The 13677-nt window shown below is 50.7% G+C and overlaps 4 protein-coding genes across 4 annotated transcripts; 3 read left to right on the top strand and 1 right to left on the bottom strand.

The window, feature by feature from the left end:
- Nucleotides 1–236: 236 nt before the first annotated feature.
- Nucleotides 237–1912, top strand: VTN00DRAFT_8887 (uncharacterized protein; the record flags this gene model as incomplete). The annotated part of the gene is made up of 3 exons (XM_069435785.1): nucleotides 237–306; nucleotides 376–689; nucleotides 1658–1912. 3 exons carry the CDS (start codon nucleotides 237–239, stop codon nucleotides 1910–1912), a joined length of 639 nt encoding a protein of 212 aa, XP_069285697.1.
- A 2571-nt stretch (nucleotides 1913–4483) lies between these two features.
- VTN00DRAFT_8886 (uncharacterized protein) lies at nucleotides 4484–4795 on the top strand (the record flags this gene model as incomplete). The annotated part of the gene is made up of 2 exons (XM_069435784.1): nucleotides 4484–4501; nucleotides 4568–4795. 2 exons carry the CDS (start codon nucleotides 4484–4486, stop codon nucleotides 4793–4795), a joined length of 246 nt encoding a protein of 81 aa, XP_069285696.1.
- Nucleotides 4796–8078: 3283 nt separating this feature from the next.
- On the bottom strand, nucleotides 8079–11051 carry VTN00DRAFT_8885 (uncharacterized protein; the record flags this gene model as incomplete). The annotated part of the gene is made up of 3 exons (XM_069435783.1): nucleotides 8079–10644; nucleotides 10694–10769; nucleotides 10826–11051. 3 exons carry the CDS (start codon nucleotides 11049–11051, stop codon nucleotides 8079–8081), a joined length of 2868 nt encoding a protein of 955 aa, XP_069285695.1.
- A 383-nt stretch (nucleotides 11052–11434) lies between these two features.
- VTN00DRAFT_8884 (uncharacterized protein) lies at nucleotides 11435–11764 on the top strand (the record flags this gene model as incomplete). Its single annotated transcript, XM_069435782.1, has 1 exon — nucleotides 11435–11764. One exon carries the CDS (start codon nucleotides 11435–11437, stop codon nucleotides 11762–11764), a length of 330 nt encoding a protein of 109 aa, XP_069285694.1.
- Between the last annotated feature and the right edge of the window lie 1913 nt (nucleotides 11765–13677).

The raw sequence follows: 13677 nt of genomic DNA, 5'->3' as shown, positions 1-13677 counted from the left end.
GTAAATTCTTCTGGAGCCCAAGCCCTTTTAGACTTCAACAAGCCCGTACAAGGTTTTGACAAGCGAAACGGGCTGCATCGTTGTCTGCGTGACTGTGAGAGAAAAGAAGAGCCCACGATCGCCCTGTAGCAGGCGGTCACAGCCGCCTGGAGATTGCCACATCCAGCAGTCGGAAATCGGCCATCAGACGAGGTCGCAGTCGGGGGGGGCCCCGTACAGAGAGGAAATGGATTTTCATGCACCAGGACCGACGGGACGATCTTCCGCAGGGAAGCGAGCGATGGTGCGGGAAAGCGTCTCAAGACGGTTAAATGCCTCGTGGAAGCGAAGCTTGACTCGGCTAATTGGCCCATCTTCGACCATCTTCATGCCCAGACGCGCAAGGGTTGGTGGAAAAGTCGGCGATCCGCGAAACCAGGCCGTCCCAGGGCTGGGGCCTGGGCGTCACGATCCACGGAGGCCCGCGACGGAGCGATGATCCTCAAGGATCGTGGCTGATCATCTTCGGGATTCGTCCGACGGTGCTGGCGGAGCCGGCAATCTTATTAAAGATAGCGGGAAAACATATTGACGGGCAGCAGCTCCATGGATCATGGTATGATGGCGGTCTTCTGGAGGTGAGGACGACGCGGAGAACGGACGACTGCGCTCCGTCAGCAAAACTGCTGGGTGATGGCCCTCTACGTCTTGTACGGTTTCTTTGAGGGTTAAGACTCGAGATTGGACCTCTCCATACTCTCTGACGCGACCCATCTGGTATACAGATCGTCCCCCTCCACGAAAGCTCCTGCGGGCGCCTGCCGAGGCTGGTGGCCGGCGGTAAGATTTAGCAGTCGGCGCTCTCTCGTGCGTTTAACGGCCGAGCAAGAACAATGCAGACGCTGAGCCACTAGTAGCTCTCGACTCTGCTAAGTTTCTGCTGCGAGTCTGTAACGAACGATGCGGTGCTCCGTACACCGTGTTTTGATGCAGGCTAACGAGGCCTGCTAAACCCTCCCGGCGGCCCATGCGCTGCCTTCCCAAGTCTAGAAGAGATAAACTTGACAATGATGTGCGTGATCGCCAACGCTTCCAACGTCGCAGTGCCTGATGTCATCCTTCCCATCTTTTGCATACAGCGTAAGTATCTTCGCTCACGGTGAGAGGAAACGGTTGACTGGCGGCTGATTCTCGTCCGCAGCTGTACGGCTACGATCCATAGCGACATGCCCCTCGAGAACCTTATGCACTAGGTCTCTCTGAGACCAGAGCCGGCGTGATTTCAAGTTGTGTCGACTCTAAACCCGGATGGTGCTTTGTGGCGCATCAACCCTCACGGTTTTCTTAAGAGGGCTCGGCCTCAAGGGCCTTCAGGCCAATCCACGCCAGCTGTTTTATTACTCCCACAAGCCACGCAGCCCAAGGATATGACAATCTCGTCGTCATGCCTGCCGATCGATGAACGCTCGGAGCGACCACCAGGTCCGGATAGCATCACGGGCCTGTTGGGCCGCCCTTCAACGTCTTCCCCCGTCGTGCTGCATCCGCGGGGCGACCTATGACTGCGAGCTCATCGCACCCGGCTGCTTCACGCGACCTCGAATGCAGCCTCGGGAAGCCGCAGCAGAAGCAATAACATGACTGAGTCGTGCTGATGTTCTATGTTTTGAGTCCCTAGGACGTTGGAGGAACAATATCAACCGAGCGTGAGCATGGCATATGCGTGGGGAAATGCGACGGTGCTATCGCCTTGGTGACATTGCAGCCAACGGCCTCGAAACCGTCGGAACTTGTCGAGAATGTAGCTTATGTCGGTGGCCTAGTTCTTGATTGCGCGCTGGGACTGGCCTGCGGTGAGCGCAGACAGTCTCTCTTCTCTACGTCTCCTCGAGCGAACGGCCGTTCCTACGCTGCTACGCTACGACATACTTAGAAACGAGGACCCTGTGATGAGGTGGTGCGGTAGCACGGGAGGAGGATAGCAGACTGCCACGTTGGCATTGGTAAGCAGGATCGTCACCAGGGAACAAGGGGGATAGACACGACGGGGGATAACCTTGCGCTAGAACGCGGCGACGGTCCCTAGAACGGCGGGCGATCCTCCGCGGCTGGACCCCTGCGCCTCACGTGGCGCCCGCCGGCGCCTCCGTTTAATTTTGGCTCTTGCCGTTTTGGGAAGTGAAGCCGAGCGGCGTGTGCGCGTCCTGGTCCAGCGCCTCGCTGTTCCGTGGACCTGGTCCTGGGATTCCTGTCCTTTGATCCTCGGATCTTCGACATGACCGCCATCTCAAGCTATCAATCATGATTATCACCTTGTCAAGACCGACTCTGGCCTCATGATTCCCATCCCGCCGGCTTCGTCTCCCACAATACCGGTCCGGAGGAATAGGTATGCACCGTCATCTACGGGGTACATACCGAGTACGTCGTACGTATGACGAGTCATGCACCCCATCGCTGGCCGCCGATCAGGTGCTGCTTTCTCATGACGAGGCCAACCGCTGTCGATCTCCTTTTTTCTTTCCCTTCTGGTCTCCTCCCATGCCTTCCTTGGCATGGGGGGTCTCCATACTAGCTACGAACGGGGATGGTGTCCGACAGGGTGCCAGAATCCGTCAACCCTTAATGTTCTCTGCTATGGCTATCCTACCGCCGTCTCCTGGCATCCCAGAAGACCCCTGGCAAGCGTTCGAGATATGCTAGGATATCTTTTCCGTCAGTGGGACCTCTGTCGTATATTACACGACGCTGTTTCCTGGACTGAATCGACCTGTCAGTGATCTCTGAGATGCCGTCCGCTCTCCTGAGTCGGATCCTCTACACGGTTCATACGCGAAGTCCGCTCGAAACATAGTATTCACCCTGGATATCGCAACATACAGAACCCTTGTACGGAGACTCCAATATACGCAGCACACAGTATGCAGCTGTGCACAGAAAAGGCCCTACAGGATTGGCCCAATTTCTGGATGTGACCAGGGTGCAGCTTCTGGCCATAGCTCCTGAGTTCGTCGTCATGGGGATCTCATCCGAAATACGGGACTCGCTGAGGCTGCTATAAAGAGAAGGTAGTTGCGAGAAAGGATCCTCCTGCAGTCGATGATCTGTTCCCAGGAATCGATCCCAAGGACCCTTCGATAATGAATGATCACCATGCATCCCTGTAGAACCTAAGGCCCGCTCGTTTCAGATTAAGCCCTACCGCGGCCCATTCCCCAAACCGGTACCTGACCTTGGAGATCAACTGGAAATCCAAGACCCTAGATACATGGCCGCAGGATTACCTTGCCAAGGAGATCCTTGATATGATATACCGCCGGTGATTCCGAGTCTTGCCCTCAAATGAAAACACAGCTGAGCGCATATCATCCAAATGGCACACCAGGTTTTGAGCCGTAGGCGGCACATGACAAGAGTAACATTATATTATGCATGTTTGAACACACAATACTGAACCATATCCTAGGGATTGAAAGGGGTAATGTCCACTGTAACACGTACTGCACATGTACTGTACGCGGTACGCCTCAGAGATACTTCGATGACGATCGACGACAGATCCAACATCTACGATGGATCTCGAGATCGATGATTCGATGTTAAGATCCTTTTTGATTTTTCGAAAGTCTTGCACATCATCATCTCTCAGTGAAACCCTGCGTTTGTGAGCCACTTGATTGACGAACTGAACACGGGCTACTATTAATAATGATCTGATCAGAACTGCACTCTGTACCGCAGCATACGTCATCCAAACCGTTATGCCGCGGCCAGATCTCTAGCGTTTAAGGGCAAGCTCCATGAAAAAGAAATGACAGTGGCTGACCTTAATGTCTTGACAGCGCTCGAAAGAGCAAGTTCGGGCGGGAAGAAGGACGGGCCCGCGTATGATCCTCATCTACCCTTTAGGCTCTTGGCCAGCGGGGCGCACTGACGAAAGGCCGCGAGAGTTCGTAAGAACAAGACGAACAGGGCCCGGGAAGAGTTCTCCACCATACAGAACATTTACGCAGCACACCCGTACCTTTTCTGATTCCACTAAAGGTATGGTCTATACAAACTACAAAGTTAAACGGCATCGGCCGCGCTAACAGAAAGTACGCAGTACAACACTAAAAATAATAATGGGCGGTCTGAGCTCTCAGCATCCTGTGGCACAGTGGCTCAGCGTCAAGCATTTCTTGGCTGGAAATTCAAACAAAGATCGCTATGATGGCGAAGAACAAAAGCCCTTGAAAAGGAAGTTAAGCTTGCCCTTTTTTTTTGATCTTCAAAATCCTCCGTACATGCAGCGCTAGGCAGGTCTCCACTTCCAAGTCACCAATGAAGGAGTCATCCTACCGCCATTATTCAGCAAAGTGTCCAAAGCGCAGCTGGAACGGAGATAGTGGGCAAAAACACCGAAACCTCTACCTCAAATTTGCAGGCCACGGAAAATGGCCCCAAAGTCGCACGGCTCTCTTTTTCCAAGCCCACGGCCAATTTGATGATGCAGCGCTTGTAGATGTCCGAAGTCTGTTATGTAAGTTTACTCGTGCTAATCGCAAGCTAACCCTTGAGACATGGAGAGCCTTGCCTCTTTGGACAGCGTGCGACAAACCCCCACCTGTCAGAGAAGCTCAAAACCTCACCGGGCCCTGCCCTGTCCACCGTGCTTTGCGCTAGCTACCGCCCTCCCACTCTGCCTGATCGATCTCGATTTCGGGACCTGATATCGGAGTATTGGGCATTGAGCAGGCTGAGCTGCTGGATGAGGATCGGTCGTCCGTCGGCAGGTCTGCACGGGAATGTCGCTGCGGGGATTTCCAGCAGTTAGAACCTTGAACGATGATCAATCCCACGCGCCTTGGCCCTTGGGAGTTTGAGCGTGAATATCTGACGTCCAGACGGGAGAATAAAATGGAAATGCCACCCCTGGAACCCCTGCAGGCGCGGTACATGCGCAATTACAATCCAGAGATCGTCACGACCTACCCGGGCTCTCGGGTGTTACCGCGTCTGTGACAAGCCACCGCCAGGATCAAGTATGTATGTACGGTACATCTGCATCTACCAGGTGTTCGGTGACCTCAAACTCGTGACCAGTCTCCGTCTTGTATCTAATTCCAACAGCAAGTGACACGGGGAGTTCCGGATGGCAGAAGCTTTGGAAATTATCTGAAACCCCACTTTCCGGGAGACCCCAGAAACGGGGGTCTGAGCATTTCTCGATGTGCTTGCTTTCTGGAAATCTTCTGAAAAGGCTCTGCGAACCGCATCCAATAAGATGATCAAACGCGCGCACCGGATCGGGACCGCATGCTTGTCAAAAGGAGATAAATGACGAATGATGTTGGAACCTTGAGAAATAAAGTTCCCCGTTAACTTGAGATAGCAAGCCGATCCCGATAGACGCCCAACTTCAGATGACTATCATTAAAAGCAAAGTGCAACCGTACGGTACAAGGGAACAGCAGATGCCAGGCCAGTAGTGGTGGAGGAGATGGGCAAATGCCGCGATGATATATTGTGGCGGCGGCAGTCCAATGACGTTCCAGGCCAAGATGCAGTCCGTAGATCAGATGGAGTTGCTTGGACCGACCAGCCGTCTCCCAGCCCGGCCACGTTGCGCATGCCATGCAGTCGAGTCACGCACGCGAAAAGAGGCCCTTGCTGCAGCAGGAGCCTGCATGCATGGCAACACAGGCTAAGCCTGAGACATTTTCTTTTTATTTTTTTTTCCCCTCCGAAGGTTTCTCTTGTGTCTTTCGGATATTACATACCTAACCTATCTTAGCACCGTCCTAAATACGTTGTGAGCCAAGGGCGTTGGGGTCCAAGATCGAAATAATGATACACATTGCAGCTACTTTTTTTTTTCTTCTGTGTCACACCAGCCCCAGCCTGCGACCACGGTCTGCAGTGTTCCAGGAGGCCCGTGTCCCAAGCACATGCAGCATACCTGGAGTACTCCGCATTGCACTGGGCTCATTCTGACCTGGGCTTACCCTTGCGCACAGTACTCTCTACGCCTCGAGCCATCCCAGACCAGGGACGATGCCCGGCAGCCCTGGCCGTCGGAGATAAAGAAAGAAACCAGATCTTGCAGAAGCTCAGACACCGGTTCTTGTCTGTGTTGCAACACCCCTGGTATCCCTGCTCAGTCAGTGCCCAGTTGCTGCCGGCTGAGCCTGCGGGATTGCACCCGCACGTGTTTGTGTTTGCAGCAGGTTGGTCAGCTGAGGTTATTATTATTGGTTCGTACTTTGTTCGGAGAACCATGGATCAAACCTGGAGTCAAATGCCGAGGTAGTTGTGTCTTGGATACTTTGCTGAAAGGATGGTCCATTGTTCAAATGGATCAGTGTTCGCGCTGTTGATTTGACACCTCATCTCTCGACCGGGAGGCGCCATACATATTAACAGTTTTGCCACCCAGGGAAAAGCAATGATGACTGGCTTAAAAGAAAACAGCTCACAGTGTGGGAGTAGCGCAATATGACATACCACAAGCGCTATCAGCCACCTCCCCAGTCAATTCTTCTCTGATCCAAGGAGAAAACAGGAGAACGATATACTACTAACTAGCAGATTTTCCAACAGTGGCAGTAAAATCCAGCACAGCGCCGTCAGGATATTTTCATCTCCTCCTCCATCCCCCAGGTGTCTTCCCAATATTTTCATGATGAATGACTATCCATTTATCTCTGCTATTCATGTACAGTACAGTGCCGTATATATTTCTCCAAGCTGACCACTTCAGAAAAGTCAAGCAGATTCATCCATCCGCTGACTCCCCTTCCACTTCTTTCCCTGTCCTCATATCTATATATACCTTACCCCCTTGCGACGCTTAACCGATTACACGGCAATACATATGCGAATCAAGCCTTGAATGTCTTCTCTCTCTCTCTTCTTCTTTCTTTCTCACCCCTTTCTTTCATATGCAGAACTTCCGGCACCAGTCGGACACTTAGAAAAGAAAAGCGGCGCGTACATATTCCTGCCAGATCGCTGCACTGTATGTTGTTCTTTTTTACTCAATTCATCTGTAGCTGATCACCGGCCCCCCTCACCATCCCTCTCCCCTCTTTGGGACCGGTCGAGACTGCAAGCAAGCCACAACTGCAGCTTGATTTTTCCAATCGAATAAAAACCGGAGTCATCCTAATAGTTAATCAAGATCCCGTCTTGGCCTCAATCTTCCCCAATCCCAAAGATGAGTAAAACTGAATCGTCATCGGAGACTGAGAGAGAGACATTCCCAGTCAGAAGTGGCCGTTCAATTCAGTTCTTATGTCCAATGACAGCACAACACCACACAGAAGTTTTCTTAGTTGAAGAGATTTTCTGTTGACTGACTTACTGACTGACTGTCCCATTTTCCAACAGCTCATTCACTCACTAAAAGACTTTTCTCCTATTTATCCTCCTCCTGAATAGGTCCAACGCATGGAGAAAAATTCCATGCTGAAATTAGGGATGATCTAGATCAGATCTTCTTGTCAAGAATATATTATAGATATATAGGTTTATGTCATTCTCTCCTAATGATCTCGTCGCGGACAAAAAAGGCGCATAATCACCAGAGAAAACATTCTATCTCTATCTATCTATCCAAAAAGGAAGCGTTCTTTATTGCTATTATTAAATAATTAATAATTGAATACTAAATACCTCCAGTTCTACTATCTAATATAGTTTAATCTAATTATGACCAGGGTATCTCCATACATATATATATATAATAGACTTCAAAATTTGAAGTGACTTGATAACTTATACATCGGGATGCGAATAACAACAAGGAGCCTTCCTAGCTCCCTTTATGTGTACAGACTGGCCAACATTCCATGGCATCTATCGCCTGTCTAATATGATATGATAGAATGAAAGTTCGTGCGCTATGTGCACCGTATGTACATACTATCTTGACAGCAACGTATGTTTGTATGTATATATGTAACCTGCGAGCCGCAGTGGTGCTTCTATGCATGAGATTTGAGTTGGATGCAGCCGAATTGCTGCAGAGTCGGTATGTGATTCAGTAAATGCAAGTCTAATGCGAGTGAGGACCGGTTCCATAAAGAAGGTCACTAATTTCGGGAATTGACGACAGATCAATGTATGGCTTCCTTTGCTGTCTCAGTGGGCTCTTCCTTTATCGCCTGGGATGCCTCTCTCGTGGGAGTCTCGCGATGGCTTGTTCTCTCTGTCGTGTCTGCCTGGTTCGAAGTTTCAGTCGGAGCCTCGTTTGAAGTCTGAGTCGAAACTTCGCGTGGAGTCTCAGTCAGATCTGCCTTGCTGCTCGATTCCTCAGACATCGCGTCCTCCTCGACACCGCACAAAACACTGTTACGCGTTCTGAAAAAGGCTGGTGTTGATCTGCCCGTCATGACGGTGGAGGCACGACTAGGCGCTCTTGTGGGTGACTCGGCTCTTGACATAGCTTTTCCAGCTTGTAACAGAGAACCGTCACGCAGGCTCATGGTGCTGTGTCTTAGTGACTGACTATCTGCTGCTGTGGACTCATCTGCCCATGAACTAAATCGGCTCCTCTGCTCTGCATCCCAGAACTCGAAGTCCCGGCCGCTCCAACTGGCACGGACGGGGCGCGCTCCGAACGGCAGGCTTGAATGACCCGCGTGCGAATGCAGGGATGTTGGCCGGTTATGCGTTCTCGAAGGTATGCTCCGATCGTCACTCGGAACCAATGTCCCCGAAGCATTGAGAGTTCGGAACTGAATGTTGTCTGGGTCCTCATCTTCAATCTTCGGGTATCGTTGCACTGTGTTCACGTTGAATGAAGGCCCTTTTGGGCTCTCCGGAGGTGGTGGCGGCGGTGGAGGGGGAGGAAGGTCAGAAGCTGCCTTTTCGACGTGCGCAAGGTATTTCGTGCGTGTTTCACGCCACGAACGCGGCCTGAATTCTTCCACCTTCTTGTGTCTTGTAACAGACATATAGCAGGAAACTGCGCCGATGACGATGAAAAGGAGGAGAAAGCATGTCAGAACGCCCTGAATGATGATTATAACAATACCGATGATTGTTGTGGTGATGCGGTTGAGGTTGAACCGGGGATCAAATGCTGCTGATAGAGCTACCGTCGAAACCTTGCTGAAGCCTAGGAAGTAGACCATGAGAGCATTCAGGCGTGTTGCCTCGAAGGGCCTCATCCATATTATGGCTATCAAGGCAATGAACTCCACGGCGAGGATTCCAAACACCTGCGTCATAGGATGGCCAACAGCTCCGCCAAAGAAGCACGCACGGACAAATTCATATATCAACCAAATCGCAAAGGACCACCACCTTCTTCTCCGGAAGCGGGCAGATAACCATCCAAACTTCTTCAGATAGTCTTCATCTTCATGAACGGGTGTGCGCTCCTCCGACTCGACGTAATGGATTCTCCACCAAGGAAGAGAGCCAACGAATATACTCTCTGTATCCTTTTCATCCAGCTGGCTTTCGCGGTGTATACTGAACCACGGCAGGCAAAACAGCAGCTTCTCCCGTTTGAAAAGCAACCTATCCGGTTCGGAAACAATCCTACCAGCTCTTAAACGATAGTACAGCGCGTATCCTGCAGCGCCAAGCATGCTGATAACGAAGACGGCAAACACCACAGCAGCGATCGCTGTGACTCCTGCTGATCCACCAAAGGTGAACTGAAAGAGAGTGAGAAAAATCATCATGTAGAACGCAATGAAAAAGGTCCTTAACGAGCTGGAAACAACAAATCTCAGCCAGTGAGCTCTGAAATATGAGAACCGCTGCGATTTCACCAATCTGACAAGAGCCAGCATTTCAATTATCAGCTTCAGAATGGCGATGGAAGCAGCGATGCCACCGAGTAGAACAAGAAACCAGATAAGTCCTGTCATGAAAGCATTGGAGGCCGGTATCTCTTGCCCCGCGAGCGTCCCAGCGAAACCCGAGTAATTGCCTGGCAGAGGGAGACCCGGCTTAACAGGTGAGCCATGCCAAGGATACACACCCAACGCGTCCGAATCGGCTCGTTTGGCAAGTGTATTTTCAAATCTTCTCAGAATCGATGGGCCAACTTGAGCTCCATCGTTCAAGATGTCGACAACTTCTCGCTTGTAGAGCTTGGAAATGTCATAGCCACCACCGACATTGCTCACGGTCGTACCAGCGGCGGCGGCTCCAACCATACTAATATTGCCCTTGTTACTTCCAAGAAACTGATTGATTGAATTCTGCATCTTCTCGGTGTATATGAATCCTGCCGACCACGCATAATTCGCCCAGAAAGCAACGAGAACGCTAGGCCAGTTCATCGACAAAGCTCCTGTGAAGTAGATGTGATGAAAAACGGAGAACACGACAAAGATAGAGAGTGAATGGGCATAATGGCTGCGGGTCGAGGAGACGTCGGAACCGTAGATGGCCACGGCCAGCGAGGAGAATATGGCGATAACCGTAAAGCCTCCCAAGATACTTGCAACTTCCGTCGGCTGTGCAAACGACGCACCGTTAGTCAAGACGGACGAGAAGCATCCGATTTGCGATTGGGTCGAGTTTGAAAAGATTCGCAATATAGCTTGGCCTTCGAAGTCGGGAATGGTCATTGCTATCGCAGGGATCCCGGAGACGTCTTGTTGATTGACTTGAATCATTCCCTTCGCCTGTATAGGAACGCTGGCATTTATGGGACATAGACTGTATTTAGTTAGCAACCAATGAGTCGAATCAGACCCAGAAACCTGACCTGTTGATGTTGGCGCTACACGGGTTGAACGTGAAATCAAACCTGCTTTCGCCGTACGCAAAGACCCCAATGTAGACTGATTGTACTGTCAATGCCTGTCAAAGACATCACTAGGAGCAGAGGTAAGCTTACGCATAACGGTGTCGTTTTCGATAGATGTATGGCCCTCCAGGTTGAATGTCACAGTCATATTGTCACGGTAATATGCACCATCGAACCGTGTCACATTGATCAAGGAATCACCCTGACAATCGCCGAAGCTCTGTGTATACAGAGATGGCCGTCTGTTATCCGGGACATAAACCCTATTACCCTCGGGGTCGTATGCGGTGACGTATCCGTTGGGAGCATTTGCCATAGATTGTCCTGAAAAGAAGGTAAGGAGCAATACTACGCAACGCCATAATGCAAATAAGGAAATTCGTGAGCTGACCATGATTACAGCCGCAGAGGAGAAAAGAAAGTATTGATGTTCTCTATGCAGAAAAGAGTGCTTAAAAAGAGTGAAACGGTGCGGAGACTCGGACAGTGGTCTGTCTGTGGTTGCTCATGAGACGAACCCGACCTCCAGATTATCAGCACACAATGCTGGTGGAATCATGCATCCTCTTTGATTTCTTCTTGTATTTCTCCTCCCCTTTTCTCTTTCACCAGAGGCAGCTAGATCGATGTTGGAGTGAGTGATAACGAGCGACGTATCAGTGGAACGCAGGCGGGGCCACTGGAGATGGAGGAGCTGCAATGGCAGACCAGCTCCGCAGAGAACGCCTTAGGCCGTGGAACAGCGGGAGCAGAGCGACAGGAAGACATACTGGGCGAGGAGAGCTGTCTATCTTAAATGGGGAGCGCGGAGTCGAGCCAGCTGGAGCGTCAAGCAGCAGTGGAAAGCGCAGTGTCTCGCCCAGCCGGCCAGGCGAATCGCGCTCTCTCAGTCAATACCCGCTAAGCCCATGTCGAACAAGTCGTCTCTCCCCAGCAAAGCCGGCTCTCAAGGTGAACGACGGCGGGATCGAGAACCCCACTCACGAAGCGCCTCTTGTTTCCCAGCAGCTTGCGCGCAGGAGGCGCTGAGTTGTCTCGTGCCTGGATTCCATCAGTGACAATCGCTGTCGGACCGCAGTTTATCGTGCAGATCCCCAGGGCAGAGATGTGAACCAGCCGATCCGAGGCTTCTGCAGGGCCATGTTGTCTTCAGTTCGAACACGTCCAGATGTCCATCGACAGACCTGTGGTTACTACCCGAGAGTTACCGGTAGATGATGTACGATATCCCTACAGTACACATCATGCGCTGTTTAGCCCGGCCAGCGCTCCGAGGGAGACGGCAGTAGCTAAGCTTAGGATTAAGCAGCTCTTAAAGTTGTCCCAGTGACCGAGAGCACGCCTGATTATTGGCAGGATGCCCGCAGATCATCTGCAATCGCCCGACCACACAGACTGACGCATGAGGTGAGACTACAAGGGGAACATCTGTGCCAGTATACATCGTCAAGCTCCTCAAACCTTTCTGTTTTCCGTCTCTTATCGTTCCGGCGAAATTGACGAACATGAAAATATCTTTGTGGACCTTGGGCGGAAGCAACGGAAACTAGTGCCGGTTCTCGAATTTGACTAGAAATTACCTATTGTCTTAAAGAAAGACTCCGGAGCACATTTTTGCATCTTTCTTAACTCTACTCTCTACAGAGCGCACGTTTTGTCCATGCCATGACCATTGCCGCGAGATTGATACCTGACGTTGATAGGCCCCAAGGACACTTGCTTGATGAATTGCAAGGCCCTTAGACGGAGTGCGTTTAGAAGACAAGGGGGGTAGCGAACCGTGTGCACGAGGGGTCAAGAGTCTTCAGGCCCGGCACTACTCCGGATATTGCCAGGCCGTTGACGCCCGGGCCACATTGCTTTCCTCTTCTTGGACAGTTAAACAGATGGTTTGCTCCCAGACTTCACGCTACAGGATGCCTAGCAATTTAGATGATCCATACGGAGAGTACGAAGTACAAAACAACGGGTCGTGGTTGAATAGTGCGGCCGCTACTGCTTGTGATTATTTGGGTGGCTGATGGTCACCACAGTTTCGTAGAAATATGTAGAAGTGCTCTATACACACCCGTCCTTCACACTGTTTTCGTCATTATTCACCCAGAAAGCACCGCAGAATTTATCTAGTATTCGATGGTGTGCTCTGGGTTTAGGAGGACTCGAGTGAAATGGGGTCTCGTTGCCCTGTTACCCTATGTGCTACTAACCGAAACGCCAAGGTCGCTACCTCTTTCAAATGGTTTCTGGCGCCAATAACTTTCATAACTTGGCGAAGAGAAACTATTTTATTACAGGGTGCGTATGCAGGGCTTGGAAGCGCGTTGTGGTGTTGCGGGGGAGCGTTCCCTTTACGATGGTCGTTGGTATGCTCACCCCTTTCCGACTTTACGGGCATCCATGATCATAGTATTGTTCTCAATTTGATAGTTGTGCTTGGCTGAGCAAAGAAAGAATGCTTTAGGTATGTACCTACTTATGATACGAATGCCAGGTATGTTCATGTAGGTATCCTCGCATATCGGTAGATATGCGGTATTCTTTCGTTCCTTCAACTTTCTGCTCACATTTATCCATTAAGAACTCGTAGATATTACCGAGATAGCTTTATGGACAATGATAGGCTATGTCCAACACCATCTGCGTTGGAGACAGTCAGAATGGCCGGAACAATGACATAACTTGTCATGTCATCTCGTTTTTTTCTCTGCTAGAGATAGTGCCTCTGTGGTCGAGAAATTGTTATTGCTTACTTTACAGTGACATGCTCCCAAACACAGCTTGACATCATGAGACTATTCATAAAAATAGAATCTATCCATATCGATCTCTTCGATTCGCAGAGAGCTGCGGACTGATTGACCTGGTGCTCCGCAACATCCTCTGCACGCCTAGTCAACTCGCGGTATTTCACTTTGAATCGCTCATACCTCCTAGTATTATTA

Source organism: Thermoascus crustaceus (genome assembly GCF_041956765.1).
Source record: "Thermoascus crustaceus strain CBS 181.67 unplaced genomic scaffold VTN00scaffold_6, whole genome shotgun sequence".
Taxonomy (NCBI): Eukaryota; Fungi; Ascomycota; class Eurotiomycetes; order Eurotiales; family Thermoascaceae; genus Thermoascus; species Thermoascus crustaceus.
The sequence above is the reverse complement of the archived record's forward strand: the minus strand, read 5'-3'. Positions and strand labels throughout refer to the sequence as shown.